Raw genomic sequence first — 20,417 nt, 5'->3', positions numbered from 1 at the left:
TGGGCTATAGCAGAGGCTAACTGCACTGCAACTGTTACGTGTGAGACCAGGAAGGTCATAGGACAAGACTTGCCTCAAGAAGACCCTGCCTGAGAGGACTTCCTGCCAGGGCTAGGTGATCCCAACAGAAAAGGTCTATGTGATTGTACTGTCAGAAGCAGAAACTGAGAGGAGAGATAAAGTGACAGCTGGAGAGGGCGTATCCCATGCCAGGGGGAGGTGGAGTAGGGTGTCCCCATATTGAGAGGGAGAGAGTCTCTAAAGAACTCATGTAAGTTCTCTAAGAAAGAAAGACCCAGAATTTTGGCATGTGCCACATCCAGGGGGTACCAAAGCCAAGAAAGATCTTGTCAGCATGTCTCTTTTTGCACTCTTGTCCTTTGTCCACTAGCTCCAACTTTAGAAAGTCCAGAGGCAGTAAAATGAGAAAGTGGTGAAGCTACCAACCAAACTTCCTTTTCCCATTACAGGTTTCTGAGCCTGTTTCAGAACTGAACTGGAGGAGGGAGGGACCCTTAAATTGCAGATGACATCAAAAATTTGATATTAGACCAGACTGGATTTATTAGTACCTAAAAATGATACTCTTAATATGCGAAGGTTACTGGAAAAAAAGTGGGACTGTTCAAAATGCAACAAAGGGAAATTCCACATACAATTAAAAACTATGAAAAATAAGCCTATTTCATATTTTCATCCCATTGAATCCAGTCCATTCAATAAAACCATTTGTAGGCATCTTATACTTAGTATGTATATAAGTCAGAAGTCTTGATTTTCCTCTAAATTTTCTGTGCCATGGCCTGACTACCACCCACTTGCACAAACCACAATCACAGGAGTCATTCCTGGCTCTCTCACTTTTTTCCCCATCTTCAATATCCAACCCATGAGCAAGTCTTGTTGACTTGTTGACCTTGTTGAAATAAATAGACTACCAGATATTTCTCCAGAAAAGATGGGTTTATTCAGGATCAGCAGAGAATTGCAATCTGGGATCTGCAACCATGGCAAGCTACAAACAAGTCCCTGAATAGCAAAGGGAGAGGAACACAGTTTATAGAGGGGAAAAGGAAGTTGGAAGGGCTAGAGTAAACAAAGAGTCTGTGGCTGCTCATTGGCTGAGTCCTTGCCAGGAAAGATGAGGAGTCTTCTTCCCCTTGGGTTCTGCTATTGTCACAGGGGGTGAGAGCGCCCCCTTCTGGTCTCCCAACTCTATTTAATTGATGTTTCTGTTTATTAATATTTTTTACACTCTTCCTCCAAAACAAGTCCCAAGTCTGCTTCTTCTAAATTCCAAATTCATCCAAACTGCTGTAGCCTACAAAGTCCTACATGTTATGTTCCCTGCCTGCCTCGATAACCTTATTTTCTACTATTCCCTTGCTCATTCACTTTGCTTCAACCACATGTTAGTCTACCATATTTAAAGTGTCCTCTACTTCCTGCCTCATCATTTTCTAGCACGCCATCATCATTTATAGCATTTATAACAACATACAATTTTCTTCTTTATTTATTTACATGCTTAATGTCTCTAGAATGTGATCTCCATGATCTATCTTGTTAACTACTGCATCTCTAGTGCCTAGGGCAGTTTCTAGAATATAGTAGGAACTCAATTATTAGTTGAATGAATAAATGCATTGAATGAATTGCCAGAGATCTGTCTTCAGAACAACTATGAGGCTGAGCTGGTTATAGCAGTTTATGTATTCATTCATTCAGCTACTACTTTTTATCAATAACCATAGGGGCATGCTTCTCTACTGTGACTTTGACCATCACTTTTGTGATAACAGGTTTTCTGGAGTGCCACCCTCCAAATGACCTTTGGGGGACATCTCATTCTTGCAGGTCTGCTGGGTCCTACCATCCAGGCTGAGGTTCATGACACGGTGGTCATTACACTTAAGAATATGGCTTCTCATCCTGTTAGTCTTCATGCTATCGGTGTATCCTACTGGAAGTCTTCTGAAGGTGAGTCAAATGCCCTCCTATTGTCCTGTCATCCTAGGGACAGAAGAGTATTGAGTATAAGGGCATACAGCTACTGAAAGGTGGATTCGGGATTCAAACCTAGGCCCATTTCATGAAGTCAAGAACCTTGTCATTTCAGTCTAAACCCTAAAGTTTGTTGCTGTCCCCTGTTCTCCCTTGGGGAGCCAGGCCGCGGATGTTAAAAATCCCACTGTAGGGGCTTCCCTGATGGCGCAGTGGTTGAGAGTCTGCCTGCCGATGCAGGGGACGTGGGTTCGTGCCCCGGTCCGGGAAGATCCCACACACCGCGGAGCGGCTGGGCCCATGAGCTGTGGCCGCTGAGCCTGCGCGTCTGGTGCCTGTGCTTCGCAACAGGAGAGGCCACAACAGTGAGAGGCCTGCATAAAGCAAAAAAAAAAAAAAAAAAAAATCCCACTGTATCTGCCTTCCTATGCCCAGAAAACTTCCTAGGGAGGATCAAGGCCCATGGTATAGAAATGAAACAGAATTCTCCTTCTCCTTCCTTAGATTCAGACTTTCCAGGTATCTCCTCTGCCTCCCCTCCCCGCAATTTCTAAATATGTGATTAGGGCCAACTAGCAGAAGCACAAGCTGACCTCATTACAGCAAGCAACCTGTTTGGCCACTGTCCCCACCCCAACTAGCTTCTCCTTAACCTTCGCAGTGCAGGAAGGGAGTGAAGGGAGAGCCACAACAGACTGTGATATTGCCCAGATAGACTATGGCATATACAGATCAAGAAGATTCAAGTAAATCATTAAGAAATTATTGGAGCACATGCCCTGTATTGTACGGTCTAACTATGCTTATGCGTTGACTAATTTCTCATTCTGAAATTGGAAAGCATTAGTTTTCTAGGTTGCACTCGTTAGGTCAGGGCAGACCTGGACTGGGGGAAGGTGAAAGACAGGAGGGGGCAGGTGCTATAGAGGAAAAGTCATCCCAGGTTCTGACTTGTGCCTGGCAGGCTATTTCCATGAGGTTTATCTACTTGGAAGCTTCCAGAACTAATCTAGGGGCGTTTTAGAGAGACCAGGGTTCCCACAATTCTGCAGCTGGGAGCTGACCATAGAGATGACTCTTTTGCACCCTAAGCCTGGTGAGTTCTGGGAAAATAGACTATCATCTCTCACACATACAGCTACAGTGGTTCTTCCCGGGAACAACACAGTGAGTCAATGGCCTAATGCCCATGCGATTACGATCCTAGCACGAGCCTGTGTATTTATATGTTATGATCCACAGGCTCCTGGCCTTCTTAGACTAGCCTGGGGGCCCCAGGATGTAAGTTAAATCTGTGACGATGTTGAGTATCACTTCATATGCTTGTTGACCTTTCTGATATCCTTTTGTAAAGTATCTGATCAACTGTTTAAATGTTTTCCCGTTGAAAAAAAAATGAGTTGTTTATCTTTTTCTTATTGATTTGTAGAGGTACTTTATTCTGAATACAAATCCTTTGACAGATATAAATATTTGCATATCTTCTTCCAGTCTGTAGCTTGAATTTTAATTTTACTCTCTTAATAGTTTTCTCTTTTGGTAAACAGAAGTTCTTAAAGTTAATTAAGCCTGAAAATTCAACAGTTAATGAAGCACAAAAAAGGTATCACATTTTTTTCCTTTTATGTTAGAGCTTTGTGTCTTATTTAAGACATTTGCCTATCCCAAGGTCATGAAGAATTTCTTCTATGCTTTCCTCTAGAAGTTTTATTATTTTCCCTTTCATACTTATGTCTGTGACCCATCTTAAATTAATTTTTGTGTATGGTTTCCCTATAGCATCTTTAAACAGCTTTGTTGAGGTATAATTTACATACCACAAAATTCACTCATCTAAAGTAGTTTGATGACTTTTACTAAATTTAGACAGTTATGCAGCCATCAACACAATCCATGTCAAGAAGTTCTGTCTTTGCAGTTCAAGCCCCATTCCCACTCTCAGTCCCAGACAACTTCTGATCTGATTTATATCTCTATAGCTTTGCAAGCCTGTCATTTTTATCTCCCAAACCAACTCTGGTAAATTATATTTCAGTTCACCAAATAGTCATCTCCTCCCCCAGAATGGCAAGAGTACATTTCCCTGCCATATTGTTGTTGGATGTGGCCATATGCTGTATGCCAAGATAGCTAGTTCACATGGAGTGTCCGTCAAAGGAAGTTTCAAGTTTGGTCTTGAGCTGAAAATGGAAACCCAGTACTAGAGAAAGGCTTTTAATTTCTTCTCTGAACAAGTGGCGTTCTAAGACACCAACCTAGGCTGTAAGTAGGTCCACAAAATGAGGCTCTGAGTAGGAATGAGATGAGGTTGGCCATGAGCTGCCAAACTTTGAGGGAGCTGTGAAAGACAGTATGGGGGCATACGAGTTAAGAAGTACCAACCTGAAGCTGCTGAGCAGACATCAGGCAAAGGAAAAATAGCTGAAGGCACCAGAGAGTGAAGTGGAGTAGCCTCTGAAACACAGCATTTGTCCTGTGGTAGAGTAGTCATGCCCAGGGGTCACTGAGCTATGGCCCTTCACGACTGAGACCAACAAAAATTCTTGGCATGGGGAGTCAGAATGTGGGTCTCAACTCCTGCTGGACACCCAGGAATTTGAGATGTCTCAGCAAGGTAGCTTCTGGGGGCCTAGGCCAGACCTGGGGCAAGGCTGACCCAGCAGCAGCAGGGGGTTGACTAGAGGGCTAACCAGGACACTGGAAGCAGACAGGCAGACTTTCTGAACTCTCAAATGTCCCAACAGTGTTCTTCCTCATATAATAGAAGATAAAAATTACACAAAACACATTCTGCTTAGAATATTTGTGGTGGCTGATATATAAGCTCAGGTAAGACTCTGATGGAGACATTAGTAGATATGTGAACTTTAAGGGCTGTGCACAATGCTTTTTCCCAGGCACCGCCTACTTCACTTGGTCTTGACAAATCAACTTTGTCTTCACCGAAGGATAGACCTTGTTATTAGCAACCTGAGAAGAACCCAAAATCTCAGGTTCAAGCTTTCAACATTCTGAACATCACTTCCTACTTTTCCAGCTGTCATTCTCTCACTGCCCACTCCTACAATTCTTCATTCTCATTGGGATCCACCATGTACTGACCCTACAATTTTTCACCGTCTGCCTTGCCAAGACAGGTATAATTTTCATGCATTCTTGGCTTCTCATCAACCCCCCAACCCCAACCTTAGTATTAGGAAAAAGGACATTCTTTTCCTAATGAAATATTTCAAACAAAAAAAGGTACAGGAAATAATAGAGCAAACAAACATGTACCCATTACCTCACTTTGGCAAATCTTAACATTTTGCCATGTTTGCTTACTTTATTTTAAGAAATTAAACATTATAGATATAGTTGAAGCCCCTTCTTTACCCGTCCATGATCCCCTCCCTCCCTATGCAAATGTATTCACTATTCAGAATATTATACCAACCCACAATCACACAGACACCTGAACCACACTCTCCAACCTGAGGTACAACTCACGCTTTTCTAAATGTCCCCCAGGATCTGCCAAGCACAGGTATTGGTCTGCTGTTGCTTCTGGATGAAGCCAATTGTCCGTAGTGCTCACTGGAGGGGCACCCCTTTACCAAAGAGGCTGACTTTATAGTGGGCCAGTGCAGGGGGTCTCTTGTACAGCTCTGCTGGAGAGGTCCCTCTATTAGATGTATAGCTGTTGTGGGGTACGATGGGGTATAGATGAGGAGCACCCTGAATGCCTTGGGAGGCTCTGGAGTCTCAGAGACCCTGATGAATCCGAGAAGCTAAGGTGACTTGCTAGAAAAATAGTTCAATAGAAGTATAAGTGTTACGGTCAGTGAGTTTCAATATTTTCTACTTCAGTCCACTGAAATGATGTGGAAGCAATGACACGTCACTAACAATGAAAACATATAGTGCTCAGTGTAGAATAAAGGTATCAGGATAATCCAGGGGTCAATTTTAACATCACTAAGGATGGGACAGCCAGAAAATATCTGCCCCTGATATGGTCTGGCCCGCCAGAGAAGAACCAAGTTAAAAACAACATTTAAAAAAATCTCTGTGTCTCACCCTTCCCTGACCCTCACCAGTGCTCAGTAAAGAGTCTGGGACAAGAGTACATACCCACGTATGTCTACTGAGTTGAACTGACTTGAATTAGGTAAAAAGATGCAATAATGAAAGCAGTATTATTGTTACAATCTGGAGGTCTCAGAGGACCACTCAACCGCTCATGTTTGCATTAGTGGTCAAGAACTCCTCTGCAACACATAAGGCTTCTCCCCATGTATAGCTGCCACTTGTTAGTATTCCAAATTAAGTTTCAGGAACACTGTTTCTTGTGTAGAGTCTACTGGTGACAATAAACTTGATGTTTCCTTGAGTGGGCAATGGGCATAGGAAGGACAATTTTATCCCTCCTTGATTTAGGTGCTGAATATGAGGATAAAACCAGCCAAAGGGAGAAGGAAGATGATAAAGTCATTCCTGGTAAAAGTCATACCTACGTCTGGCAGGTCCTGAAAGAAAATGGTCCGACGGCCTCTGACCCACCATGTCTCACCTACGCATATCTTTCTCATGTGGACCTGGTGAAAGACGTGAACTCAGGCCTCATTGGAGCCCTGCTGGTTTGTAGAGAAGGTAAGTAAAGAAAGAGTAGGATTGAGATGAAATAAGCCGGCAAGTACAAACATCTGAAAGAGGTTTCCTTTCCCTAGTATCCTGCCATGGAAAGGAGAATAATGTAGTCTCCGAGAAGAACAGATGCCCATCCTATGTAGCCAGAATGCACTCTAATGTTCAAGAAAAGCCAAGTTCTGGAATTAGGTCTCTCTTCTCTTCTTCTACTTTCTACTTCAGATATCCTATGGGCTGTCTCAGTAGTGCCTTTTATAATTTTGTGTTAGGTGCCTTGAAACCTCCATGAAGGTAAATACATCCAAGTGTGTGATCAATGGCGTATAGACCACTTCAGGAGGTTAGTCATCTGTAACCCAAAAACATAAAAATCTGAGAAAAGCAAGCATTTATACATGTTTATAAGTTCTTATTCTAAAAATCATAGTAATTTAAATTAAACCTTTTATAAAAAAATTTTTTCCCGGGAATTCCCCGGCGGTCCAGTGGTTAGGACTCTTCACTCTCACTGCTGAGGGCCCGGGTTCAATCCCTGGTCATGGAACTAAGATCCCACAAGCTGCACGGTGCAGCCAAAAAAAAAAAGTAAAAAAAAAATTATTGAAGTATAATTGACCTACAACACTATTATAGTTCTAAGTGCACAACATAGTGCCAAGTGAATGAACAAATGAAAAGATGCTCAACATTGCTAATCATCAGGGAAATACAAATCAAAACCTTGAGCTATCACTTCACACATATCAGAATGGCTATTATCAAAAAGACCACAAATAACAAGTGTTGGCAAGGATGTGGAGAAAAGGGAACCCTTGTGCACTGTTGGTGGGAATGTAAATTGGCACAGTCATTATGGAAAACAGTATGGAGGGTTCTCAAAAAATTAAAAATAGAGCTACCATATGATCCAGCAATTCCACTTCTGGGTATTTTTCAGAAGAAAATGAAAGCCCTAATTCGAAAAGATGTATGTACCCCAATGTTCATTGCAGCACTATTTACAACAGCCAAGATATGGAAGCAACCTAAGTGTCCATCAACAGATGAATGGATAAAGAAGATGTGGGGAATATTACTCAGCCATGAAAAAGAATGAAATCTTGCCATTTGTGACAACATGGATGGACCAGGGGGCATTATCCTAAGTGAAATAAGTCAGAGGGAGAAAGAAGATACTGTATGATTTCACTTATATATGGAATCTAAAAAACAAAATAAATGAGGGACTTCCCTGGTGGTCCAGTGGTTAAGAATCCATGCTCCCAATGCAGTGAGCATGGGTTCAATCCTGGGTTGGGGAATTAAGATCCCACATGCTGCACAGCATGGCCAAATAATAATAATAATAATAACAAAACAGAAACAAATTCATAGATAAAGAGAACAAACAGGTGGTTACCAGAGGGGAGAGAGGTGGAGGGATGAGTGAAATAGATGAGGGAGACTAAGAGGTACAAACCTCCAGTTACAAAATAAATTTGTCACAGGGATGAAATGTACAGCATGGGGAATATAGTCAATAACACTGTAATAACTTTGTATGGTGACAGATGGCAACTAGACTTATTGTGGTGATCTCTTGTATAGAAACATAGAATCACTATGTTGTGGACTTGGACTATATGTATAATGACATGTGTCCATTATATTAGTATCATACAGTATCATATATGTCATATAGTATCATATATCATATAGTATGATATATATGTCATATATAGTATCATATCACTGCCCTAAAAATCCTCTGTGCCCTGCCTATTCATCCTTCCCTCTCCTACCCTCTGGCAACCACTGTTCTTTAAATTGTCTCCATAGTTTTGCCTTTTCCGTATGTAGCCTTTTCATATTGGCTTCTTCCACTTAGTAACATGCATTTAAGGTTCCTCCATGTTTTTCATGGCTTGATAGCTTGTTTCTTTTTAGTGCTGAATAATATTCTGTTGTCTGAATGGACCAGTTTATTTATCCATTCACCTACTGAAAAACATCAATTTCACTACTTGATAATTTAAAAAATATATAATAAAAAAATTAAAATCTTTTCAGACAGCTTTACCTGTATTTTAAATTTGTATGGGTGAGTTAGTTTCTTCGTCCAATTTAACTTTTACTTTCCAAGCATTAAGTGTACAAGAGAGGACTTCTCTGGTGGCACAGTGGTTAAGAATCCACCTGCCAATGCAAGGGACACGGGTTCGAGCCCTGGTCCGAGAAGATCCCACATGCCGCGGAGCAACTAAGTCCATGGGCCACAACTACTGAGCCTGCACTCTAGAGCCCACGAGCCACAACTACTGAGCCTGTGTGCCACAACTTCTGAAGCCCACATGCCTAGAGCCCACGCTCCACAACAAGAGAAGCCACCACAGTGAGAAGCCCGTGCACTGCAACAAAGAGTAGCACCCGCTCGCTGCAACTAGAGAAAGCTGGTGCACATCAATGAAGACCCAATGCAGGCAAAAATAAATTAATTAATTTAAAAAAAAGAGTACAAGAGAGGAAATAACATTATAAACAAAAATCTTCCTACTCAAAATAAACCTGCAAAGAAAACTTCCCAATCAAGTGAAAGAGTATGCTAAGAAAGCTAACAAATTCAACAGTTAAAGCATGAAGCAAGCTTATTTGTAACATTGATAACTTTAAATATTGATATACATGGTGTTCATTTAAAGTGTGAGTATGTGTTTAATATAGACAGTAGTTATTTTGCTCATAACTTTTTTTTTTTTTTTTTTGCGGTACGCGGGCCTCTCACTGCTGTGGTCTCTCCTGTCGTGGAGCACAGGCTCCGGACGTGCAGGCTCAGTGGCCATGGCTCACGGGCCCAGCCGCTCCACGGCATGTGGGATCCTCCCGGACCAGGGCACGAACCCGCGTCCCCTGCATCGGCAGGCGGACTCTCAACCACTGCGCCACCAGGGAAGCCCTCTTTTTCTGTTTTATGTTTGTTCTGAATATATACATATATATGAAATATGGTTATATGAACTTGTAGTTTGTATGTCTTTTTAATTTCTTTTTTAGTAATTAATTTTTAGTGTATTTTATAAAAGTAAGGGTCTGCAACAAATCTGAAATTTTTTAAAAAGTCCTTTACCCCGAATAATTTTAGAATTACTGGCATAGGAGATGTGACACCAAGGAAATAATGTTATGGTAAAGTTAATAAGAGACCAAGAGACAAAGCAGTTGATGAAGTAATGTATCCTCGTAGTGTCATTTTCCTATGAGAGGATTTTCAATAGAAGATAAGTGCTCTCACTTCTTTTTCAGGGAGTCTGACCAAAGAAAGGACACAGACCTTGCACGAATTTGTACTACTTTTTGCTGTATTTGATGAAGGTTAGTGAGCTGCAGTCTGAATCTTGGTCTCCTGAAAGAAATGAAATATATTAATTTAATGTGGTACTTGAGCATGAGGGCTGTTAATGTCCAAAGGAAGTGATTACGGAAAGATCATAAACGACATTATCATTCAGGAATGATGCAGACAGGGATGAAAATGAATTCCAAGGAAAAAATGCAAGCTGAGTTCCACTGGCAGCTATGAAGTAAGAAGATAGAGTAGCTGGGTAACCTTGTCCCTCTTATTAAATCCATCAACAAAGACTTTTTGCTTTACTTTCTCTTTTTTTTTCCTGTTTGAAGCAAAGGAAAGTTTTATTCTTTGTGCAAAGAACGGAGAAGTGCGAGCTTGGACTCTAGAGCAAACGCCCTTCCGACAGGCCGTAGGCGGGGCTACTTTATAGGGACGAGGGAAGGGGCGGAGCTCTCCCGGCAGGCGCAGCTGCAGACGCAGTGCGTGCACAGCGTCTCTGCACACGGCCTGCTATGGCTGTCTGGGCTTGAGTGTCGTGGTCAGCTTCTGCTCCCAGCAGCGGAGCTGACGTGTCAAACCAGGAGGTGACGTGTCAAACCAGGAGATCTGGTGTCAAACCTGGCTGACGTGTCAAACCAGGAGGTCTGGTCTGAAGGGCTAGGGGCAAGGCCTGTACCCGCGACGTTTCATGTATGTAATTTTGTTTTGTTTGGTTGTTTGTTAGTTTTGGTTAAACGTGGGAGACATTTATTTACTTTCCCACATCGCCAATCATGGATACGAGTGGCTAAGGTTTCTATCTCCTCAGGAAAACACAGCCCAATTGAGTGACTATCACATCCTTTGGAGAATTTCAGTCTTTGGTCACAGCATTTAAGAGCTCCTGGTTTTGGTCCCACAAGCCCTTTTTGAAGTGACTTATTGCTTTACTTTCTAAATGCCCCCTGTTATCTTTTAAAGAAATTTTTACTAAAAATCATATATATTTAAGGTGTACATCATGATGATTTTAGATAAATAGATACAGATAGAGAAATGATTACTACAGTCAAACTAACATATCTCCTCACAGAGTTATTTCTTGTGTGTGGTGAGAGCACCCGAAATCTACTCCCTTAGCATATTTCCAGTGTTCAATGTAGTATGATTAACTATAGTCATCACGCTGCACATTAGATCCCCAGAACCTGTTCATCTTAAAACCGAAAGCTTGTACCATTTGACCAACATTTCCCCATTTCCCCAGACCCTGGCAGCCCCCCTTGTGTTCTATGAGTATACTTTTTCTTATCTTCATCTCTTACTTTTAAGTAACTTGGGCAAGTTACTTAACCCCTCTGTGTCTCAGTTTTATCCAGTTGAAAAGTGAAATAATAAGTACTATTTCATAGGATGGTTGTAAGGATTAAGCGGGTGATTTCTTCCTCGTCGCCATCATGATCACCTTCTGAAGTGAGACCCCCCCCATCGTCTCTCTCCTGACTAGTCTCCTTGTCTTTTTGTGCCCCCTGACACTTCATTATTACTATAGCAGCCAAAGGGAGCCTACCAAAATGTGAATCTGATCTTGTCACCCCAGCCCTTAAAATCCTTCAATTTTACATCAAGGCAAAATGTAAACGTCTTAACACACTGATACATGACCTAGTCTTTGACGACCTGTCTAGCCTCATTGTGCTTCTCTTCCTGCCTCACCGTTCATCACCGTTCAAGTTGCAGCCACACCGAACACATTTTGTGTAACACCCAAAACACGCCATGCTTTTTCTTGTATCTGGACCTTTGCTTATGCTGTTTCTTCTGCCTGGAAAGCCTGTCTTCAGCTTCACACCAAGTTTCTCCTCCTTCTGGTCCAGGTTAGTTGCCTCTTTATATATTTCCACAGCACCTTGAGCTTCCTCCTTATGACACTAAATCATCATTGCTGGCTTTATTTAATATTTATCTTCTTTGACCTCGTAGTCCTTTCTCTTCAGGCAAAGTGAGGTTCCTTCTCCTCTCTGCTCCCATAATACCCTGTTCTTATCTCTCTTACATCACTCTTCACTCTGTATTATAATTGTCTGCTTCTCTGTCTATTCGAGCTAAATTGTAAGCGCCTAGAAGGTAGAGGCTGTGTCTTCTTTGTCATCAGTGCCTAGTGCTCAGTAGTGTTCAGTAAATATGTTTAACTGAATGAACAAATGAGTGGATCAAGGGATAAATGAACTTATGAGAGTTCCCCAAAGGCTGGGTGCCTCAGAAAGTTTCAGTCCTTTGCACAAGGAGCTGCTAATAATAATATTTATAGTGCCTTTAACTCTTGTTAATTTCAGGGACGAGGTTGGAAAGCTTTCGGGTTCTTGGGCTTTCATTATTGCAAACTGGATGAAGCAGTTAGGACAGGGACAGGTACTGGCAGCCTTTTCCTAGGATGCTTTTCATGTGCCTCCTTTTAAATACGTGAGCTAATGAATAGAATGAAATCATCATGGTGCAAATTAACCGATATTCTCCCTTCCACTAGTTATCATCTGTCATTATTCCTTTCCAAGTAGTGTCATGGATAAATATAGGGAGAGAGCATTACTTTGAGCGAGAAATATCTGCCTTTTGGTAACTGTCTTCTCCCTTTTTCTTACTGACTTTGAGGGCAAATCATCTGTGCCTACTGTGCTGACATGAGACAGACACTTAGCTGACCCTCTATTCGCATCCTCTCTCAACAGGGAAAAGTTGGCACTCAGGAAAAAATGAGTCCTTGACACAGGCTGTGGATCCTGCATCTGCAATGCACACAATCAATGGCTATATAAACAGGTCTCTGCCAGGTATGTACAGCCTGCTCAAGAATCCTCAAGAGCTTCTGCATTCACCACAGAGCTCTCTTCTCCAGTTCTCCTCAGTTATCTGAAAATTAAGGTTTCTTTTGTTTAAATGTAAATGGGCATCCAAGGATGAACAGATATTTAAGGAAAGCCTGAAACACGAAGACAATATGCAAAGATAAAGAAAAGTAGTATGCCTTGCCTTATCATCCCTTCCATCTGGATGTTCCTGAGTTACATCCTTTTATAATAAATATAATAAACAGGTTTCTAGTAAGTTAAAAAAATGTAATAATAGGATTATATGAAAAAGAAACAATCAAAACAAGAATATGCTCAAAAAATTAGGAATATGATTGCCAAAATACAAACTTAATAGAAAGTGGTATAAAGCAAGCCTCCCAGAAAGCAAAACAAAAAGAGATTGAGAAAGCAAATCTCCCAGAAAGCAAAAGAAAAAGAGATTTTTAAAATCAAAGAAATGATAGAATGAAGTGTTAAAAAAAAGAAAAGAGTTGAGTCTTTATATAAAAATTTCCCAGCAGGATAAATAAAAAAGTATCCCCACACAAAATTAGGTTTGTGGAATTTCAAAGAACAAAGAGAAGATATATAAGCTTCCCCTGGGAGAAACAGGTCACATACAAAGGCATGAGAATTAGACTGGCAATATAATAAACCAATACCTTAAAAGTTCTAAAGGAAAAGTTATTTTCAACCTAGAATTCATAGCCAAACTATAACTGAACTTTGGGGGAAGAATAAAGACATTTTCAGAAATGGTAGCCCTTAGAAGCCACTGAATATGTGCTACAATAAAACTAGAGAGTAAACCAAGAAAGAGGGAGTTGGAAAATTCAGACACCCAAGAAAATAATGAAGGACGAGGAAGGATATTTTCTTAACTCTTTTCTATATTTTTCAAGAATTCTATAATTAATATGCATGATTTCAGAATTAGAAAAGAAATTAACTTTCAAAACATGCAAGTCCCTGCTCTCACATATCAAGTTAGTTAACCTCTCTGGGCATCAGTTTCCTCGCCTCTAAGTGAGGGATGATAACTATAGTTTCTACATTCGTAGGGTTATTGGGAGTTAAAACTTGTAAAATACTTTGGACAGTGCTTGATGTTACACGAGTGCTCAGTAAACATTACTGTTATTAATTATATTGCCATCATTAGCGTTAGATTGGATGTGAGAAGTGAGAGTGGGGACAAGAATAACTCTCACTTGCATAATTGAATTCAGGATGGTACCATTCACTGAAATCAAGAAGTCTGGAATAAGATGAGGTGATAAAGATTGAAAATTTGGTTTTGTACCTGTGGGTTTTATGAGATATCCAGGTGAAGATATTGAGAAGGTATCAGTCTGGAGTTAATACCATGAGAATGAATGATTCAGGGAGAAAATTTGATTAACGAGAGAATAAGGCCTAGGGATGAGCCCTGGGGTGGTCCATCATTTAATGGATGGGTAAAGAAGGAGCAGTCACAAAATGAGACAGAAGAAGGAGCAGTCTAAGCCTTAGGGGAACAAAACTCTGTTGAAACAGAGGCCAGGGGAGGAGAGAATTTCAAGAAGAAATGAATGGTCAACAGATGCAGATGAAGACTGAAAAATACCCATTGGATTTAGCATCAAGATAGTCATTGATGACTTTGGCAAGAGCTGTTAGTTTGACAGTACCCCAGTGTCCTTGGAAAGTTTGGTTCCAAGTCAAGATAATAAAATTTGTAAGGACAATTTGTTCATCCTATCCTAGAAAGTGTTTTCCATTTCCAATTCTCTACTTCTTGCTTACAGCTGTGTTATTCTTACTTTACAGGTCTGATTGGATGTCATAAGAAATCAGTCTATTGGCATGTGATTGGGATGGGCACCACCCCTGAAGTGCACTCAGTTTTCCTTGAAGGGCACACATTTCTTGTGAGGAACCATCGCCAGGCTTCTTTGGAGATCTCACCAATAACATTCCTTACTGCTCAGACACTCCTGATGGACCTTGGCCAGTTTCTACTGTTTTGTCATATCTCTTCCCACCAACATGGTAATATCTGTGGATCTTAAAAATAAGTATTATAAATATCCAGCTCTTCTTTTAATAGAATTTACTGTCCACTGTCCAGTATAGGATTATGTTAGTTAGACCTCAAACTGAGATTCCCTAGTTGCCAGTTTTCAGAGCAAATAGTTCACCTTGAGTATAAGAGGGCTTGATTATTAGTAGTACTTGTGAATGTACTGGTGAATCTACCTGTGATATAGGGAGGGGAAAATGAGGTGGCAAGAGTGAGGAGGACAGTGTATCATTGTTTTCCCAGCCTGATCACATTAAATAGGCTTCAGTACTATGGAGAGAGGGATTTTGGGTCATAGCTGAAGAGATGTTTTATGAGAAATTTAGGGAAAAGGAAAAAAGTGCACTGTCTAGGTTGTAATCATAAGGGCTCCAGGATATCAGTAGTGATGCCCAGAGCATTATATAGCAAATACAAATGGATATTCTGAGCAAATGAGTGAGTCTTGAAAAAGGGGTAAAACATATATTGGAGGAGAGTCAGGCAGAAGGGAAATGGTGAGTGCAAAGACCACAGGAAGAAACCAGAAAGTACCAGATAATGGGGAAGGTAACACATATAGGACAATGGCAAGAAAGGATATTGGTGTGGAGAAGGGAACACTTAAGAGAAGGCCTTGAAGGCCTAACAAGAAAGAACAAAGTCATAAGAGTTAAGGCAAGAAAGTCTCATTGGAACCTGACATTCGTTTGTCTGACTCCAGATGGTATGGAAGCTTATGTCACAGTAGATAGCTGCCCAGAAGAACCCCGCAAATGGATGAAGAGTAATGAAGAAGAAGATTATGATGATTTTTATGACTCTGACATGGATGTGGTCAGATTTGATGGTGACAGCGCTCCTCCCTTTATCCAAATCCGCTCAGTTGCGAAGAAGCATCCTAAAACCTGGGTCCACTACATTGCTGCTGAAGAGGACGACTGGGACTATGCTCCCTCAGTCCTTACCTCCAATGACAGGCAAGTACCTTTTGACTCTTGGTGCTATCTCTTCCCCATAATCAAAAATTCTTCCCAGTTATTCAAAACAACAAATCCTTAAGCCATGTTTAAGGTTAGGTACAGGTATAGAATCAAATGGCAAGGGCATTAATATGTTTGGTAAATTAACATAGCTAAACATCAGGGACGCTTATATTTTTCTCACTCCTTTCCTTGATTAAATCATATGAGCTATTTTAGAGTGGATTTTAGCAACCTGTCCTTTACCTAGAATTCTCCATTCCAACCTCTCATCTTTTTGTGTCTCACACAGAAGTTATAAAAGTCTGTATTTGAACAATGGTCCTCAGCGGATTGGTAGGAAGTACAAAAAAGTCCGATTTATAGCTTACACAGATGAAACATTTAAGACTCGTGAAGCTATTCAGTATGAATCAGGAATCCTGGGACCTTTACTTTATGGAGAAGTTGGAGACACACTTTTGGTAAGTTGAGGAAAAGATATAAGGTTGGGTAAGAAGACAAAGTCTGGAGGGTTTTGAGTTTTTTAAACCTTCATAATTCAGCCTTGTCTCCAATGGGCAGGATCTTTTAAAAATTATAAATGTTACGCAAATGTGGATTATAAATTTGTTTTAAAATATTATAGAACAAAATATTTAATGCCACCCATTAAACCTGACACTCATTTGAAATACTCATTGCTTAGACTTTCATACATATCCTTCTACAACTTTTAGAAGGATTTTACATTTGACTTGTAAGGAAAAGAACAAGAAGAATATGTGACAGAGAGTAGATATAGCCCACAAAGCCTAGAGCATTTACTATCTGTCCCTTTCCAGAAAATATTTCCTGACCCTTGATATAGCATATTAACAATACTTATGCTTCAAATAACAGTGGCTTTAAAAAATAGGGAGTTATGTTTTCACAATCAATTTAGAGATAGATAGATGGCACGTCAACCGTAAAAAAATGCACAACCTGAAAGTTGAGAGTTACGTTTTATTTGGCGGACATTCTTAGGACTTCAAGCCCAGGAGACAGCGTCTCAAGTAACCCTGAGAGAACTGCTCCAAGGATGCAAGGGGGGAGCCAGGGTATATAGGAGTTTTGCAACAAATGGCAGGTAGTAGGAACAAAAGATTACTGTTAATTAAAGAAAACCAGGTATCCCGAGTTAAGGAATTTAGTACTTTTCTATGTATGGGAAGATGCAAGAGTCTGGGCTTATTGAAATCATTCCTTTGAACTGCACCTCAGCTATCTGGGGCCAGTATCCTGTGCTTTCTCATCCTGCGTTTCCTTAAGCTGCACCATTGGGTGTGGCCGCAGTCTGATGACTGCTAGACAGCCGGGCATTCTTTGTTTCCTCTCCTGAGTTACCTCAGGGCTCACTGATGGCTGCGACATCCTTTGTTTACTGATATGGCAGGCAGGTTCTTAACATGGCTATATTTTGCTTATATATTTGTAAAAGGTTTTATGCATTATAAATATTAACACATTGTTATTTGTCTTTCAAATATTTTTCTCAGTCTGTCACTTGTACTTTAACTCCTTTGTGATGTCTTTTGTCCTATAAAAATTTTCAGTCTTTATGTAGTCAAGATCTTTTCTCAATCTTTAAATTTATATTTTTCTGGATATTTTTCATTTATGTTTTCGGCCTAGGAACATCTTCACTACCTCTAAGAGATTATAAATATGGTCTACTATATTTTATTCTTTTACATTTACAGTTTTATTTTTACAATAAGCATTTTAATTGCTCTGGAAGTTACTTTTGGGTATAGAGCATCGTGTCAAATAGGGAGTTCCCCAAGTGACAGCCAATTGGTCCAATCAATCCTTTCTTCACTAATTTTAAAATGCCTTTTTTATTGTATACTAAAATGATAAAATCTGTTCTGTTTAACTGATCTGTTACCACACTGTTTTAATGAGTGCAACCTTGTGATATGTTTTGATATTTGTAGGGCATGTCTACCTTCATTTTACTTCTTTAAAATTTTAATTAACTATTCATGTACAGTTTTTCTTCATGAATTTTATTTACCTATTTTTGAATTAGCCAGTATAAATAACTCAAAAGGCAAAAAAGATTATGCAAGAAAAAGCAAGCTTTCCTTCCTCCCAGACTTCCAGTCCCATAGTCTGACCAGCTATCGTTGCTCTCAGTTTTTTATATTCCCTTTCAGAAACAGTATATACATATACAAGTGTATGTGCACATATTTCACACAAAATTAGAAGCACTATGTAGATTTTAACAATATATCTTGGATATAATTTCATATCAATATATGTAGGTCTACCTCATTCTTTCATGTTTGTAAGTTATGCTCTTATATATGTTGAATCCTATAAGGCTTTTCTGTTAATGTGAGAACTTGAGGACTATTTTTTACTTTTTATACGGAAATTATCAAACATACCCAGAAGTAGAAAGAATAGTAAAATAAACTTCTTTGAACCCATCACTCAGCTTCAACAGTTATCAACAAATGGCTAATCTCATTTTGTCTATAAACCAACTAGGCCTAACAGACATCTACAGACCAGGCCACCCAACTCCAATAGAATACATATTCTTCTCAAATGCACAAGAAACATTCTCCAGGATAGATTATACATTAGGCCACAAACCAAGTCTCAAAAAATTTTAAAGAAAACTATAGTTCAAAATTCCTTGTGAATATAGATGCAAAAATCCTCCACGTTATTAAGCCAGATCTAGCAACATTTTAAAAAGATCATATACTATAATCAAGTGAGATTTATCTCAGGAATGTAGGGATGGTTCAACATATGAAAATTAATGCAATACAACATATTACTTGAATAAAGGACAAAAGCACATGATCATGTAATATGTGAAGAAAAAGGGCTTGACAAAATCCATTACCCATTCGTGATAGAAAAAACTCAATGAACTAGCAGCACAATGCAAGGTCCTTAACTTGATGAAGAACATCTAAGAAAAACTTATAATACGCTGAAAGACTAAATATTTTCCCCCTGAGATTAGGAACAAGTTAAGATGTCCACTCTTGGCGGGGCGGGGGCAGGGGCGGCAGCTCCAGGGACGCCGAGGCCCCACTCGACCCATCACGCCGTTGCTGCCCAGACGCCGTGGCCCCCCGTCCACCCTGCTGCACCTGCGGAGACTCAGCAAAGTGCTGGGTGGGCACGGGGCGGTCTCCACGTCCTCGAATCTGCCCTTTCAGTTGTTTTCTTGACGTGACCTTAAGTCACCCAGAACTAACTGGGACGCCCGGTCCAGCAGTCGAAGGGGAACCGGAGGGTCTCTGCCTGACCGAAATGGTAACCTGGCAGCAGGGGAAGCTGGCGAGAGGTTCTAGAAGTTGCCTGAGAACTTTGTGCCATCGGCAGCTCCTGCCTAAAATCGTCGGGAGCTGCTAAAATCGTCTTTAGGAAGGCTGGCAGCCAAGTTTGACACCCCAGCGTTCCATACAAGGATAGACGGTGACTTGGGAGGTAATTTCCACATCCTGCTATTTGTGTTCAGGGTCGAGGCTTATGGACGACACGAAGGGAAGACAAGGGAAGGACGGTGGATGCGAACACGTCCACGGAAGCATCGCCCCAGCTCTGAACTGGGTCGGCCTACTGTTGGCATCGCAGCAAAGGGTCAAGGCCAGGCCAGGCCTGCAGAGGGTGCCTCCTAACTTCACTGTTGACCCCAAGTGCAGACTGCCCTACAAACGAGTTAGAAAGGATGATTTGGGTTCCTAGTCATTAAAAGTTTTTTGAGGTTTCTGTTTAAAATTTTAAAAGAGATTTAGAAACACTAGGCATATTTTGGAGGGAAAGCAGATGAAAGAAAAGCGTTTTCCTTCTGCGTATAAAAACCTAAATATAAAGGCATGGCTTATACTAGGTGGGCGTTCCCACCTACAAGGGTCAAATTCAGAATAAATTGAAGAGTGTTTGAAAATCAACTCAATCAATGCCAAGTATGGAGGATGCAAAAACGAACTGGACAATGTCTTTTTTCATAAGAAGTTTACAATTTAGTAAGGAAAAAAGAGAACAGGACTTGTGGAGAGAACATATTTCAAGAAGAGTGAATGCGATATGTAGTCTGGTTTGGCAAGAAAATAATGCTGCTGTAGAAGGGCGTGGTGAGTGATAAGCTCAATGGATGCGGTTAAAGATGTTGTGAAAGGCCCTACATACTCAGCTGGTTTTGAACACAATTGAACAGATGAGGAACCTTTGATAAAATATAGGAGTGTGGACTTCCCTGGTGGTGCAGTGGTTAAGAATCCGCCTGCCAATGCAGGGGACACGGGTTTGAGCCCTGGTCCAGGAAGATCCCACATGCCACGGAGCAACTAAGCCCATGCGCCACAACTACTGAGCCTACATGCGGCAACTACTGAAGCCCGTGTGCCTAGAGCCCATGCTCTGCAACAAGAGAAGCCACCACAATGAGAAGCCCATGCACTGCAACGAAGAGTAGCCCCCACTCGCCGCAACTAGATAAAGCCCAGGCACAGCAATGAAGACCCAACGCAGCCCAAAATAAATTAATTAATAACTTAAGAAAAATAAGAAATAACAGATAAGTTATGCCAAGGTCCATAGAATATCAT

General features: G+C 40.7%; 1 protein-coding gene and 1 non-coding gene across 2 annotated transcripts in view; one reads left to right on the top strand and one right to left on the bottom strand.

Annotated features, from left to right (window-relative positions):
• F8 (coagulation factor VIII) overlaps positions 1 to 20,417 on the top strand; it is a 123,394-nt gene that overhangs the window by 13,581 nt on the left and 89,396 nt on the right. The window contains exons 3-9 of the mRNA XM_029243906.1: positions 1,858 to 1,980; positions 6,424 to 6,636; positions 9,913 to 9,981; positions 12,667 to 12,768; positions 14,599 to 14,820; positions 15,555 to 15,810; positions 16,106 to 16,277. Of these exons, the coding sequence (XP_029099739.1) occupies positions 1,858 to 1,980; positions 6,424 to 6,636; positions 9,913 to 9,981; positions 12,667 to 12,768; positions 14,599 to 14,820; positions 15,555 to 15,810; positions 16,106 to 16,277 (1,157 nt within the window). The remainder of the gene's footprint in view (positions 1 to 1,857; positions 1,981 to 6,423; positions 6,637 to 9,912; positions 9,982 to 12,666; positions 12,769 to 14,598; positions 14,821 to 15,554; positions 15,811 to 16,105; positions 16,278 to 20,417) is intronic.
• LOC114908191 lies at positions 10,751 to 10,878 on the bottom strand. The gene has a single exon (XR_003796885.1). It is a non-coding gene; the product is annotated as a small nucleolar RNA SNORA25 (small nucleolar RNA).

The sequence above is a fragment of the Monodon monoceros genome, unplaced genomic scaffold (assembly GCF_005190385.1).
Source record: "Monodon monoceros isolate NGI ecotype Baffin Bay Population unplaced genomic scaffold, NGI_Narwhal_1 Super_Scaffold_3, whole genome shotgun sequence".
Taxonomy (NCBI): domain Eukaryota; kingdom Metazoa; phylum Chordata; class Mammalia; order Artiodactyla; family Monodontidae; genus Monodon; species Monodon monoceros.
The sequence above is the reverse complement of the archived record's forward strand: the minus strand, read 5'-3'. Positions and strand labels throughout refer to the sequence as shown.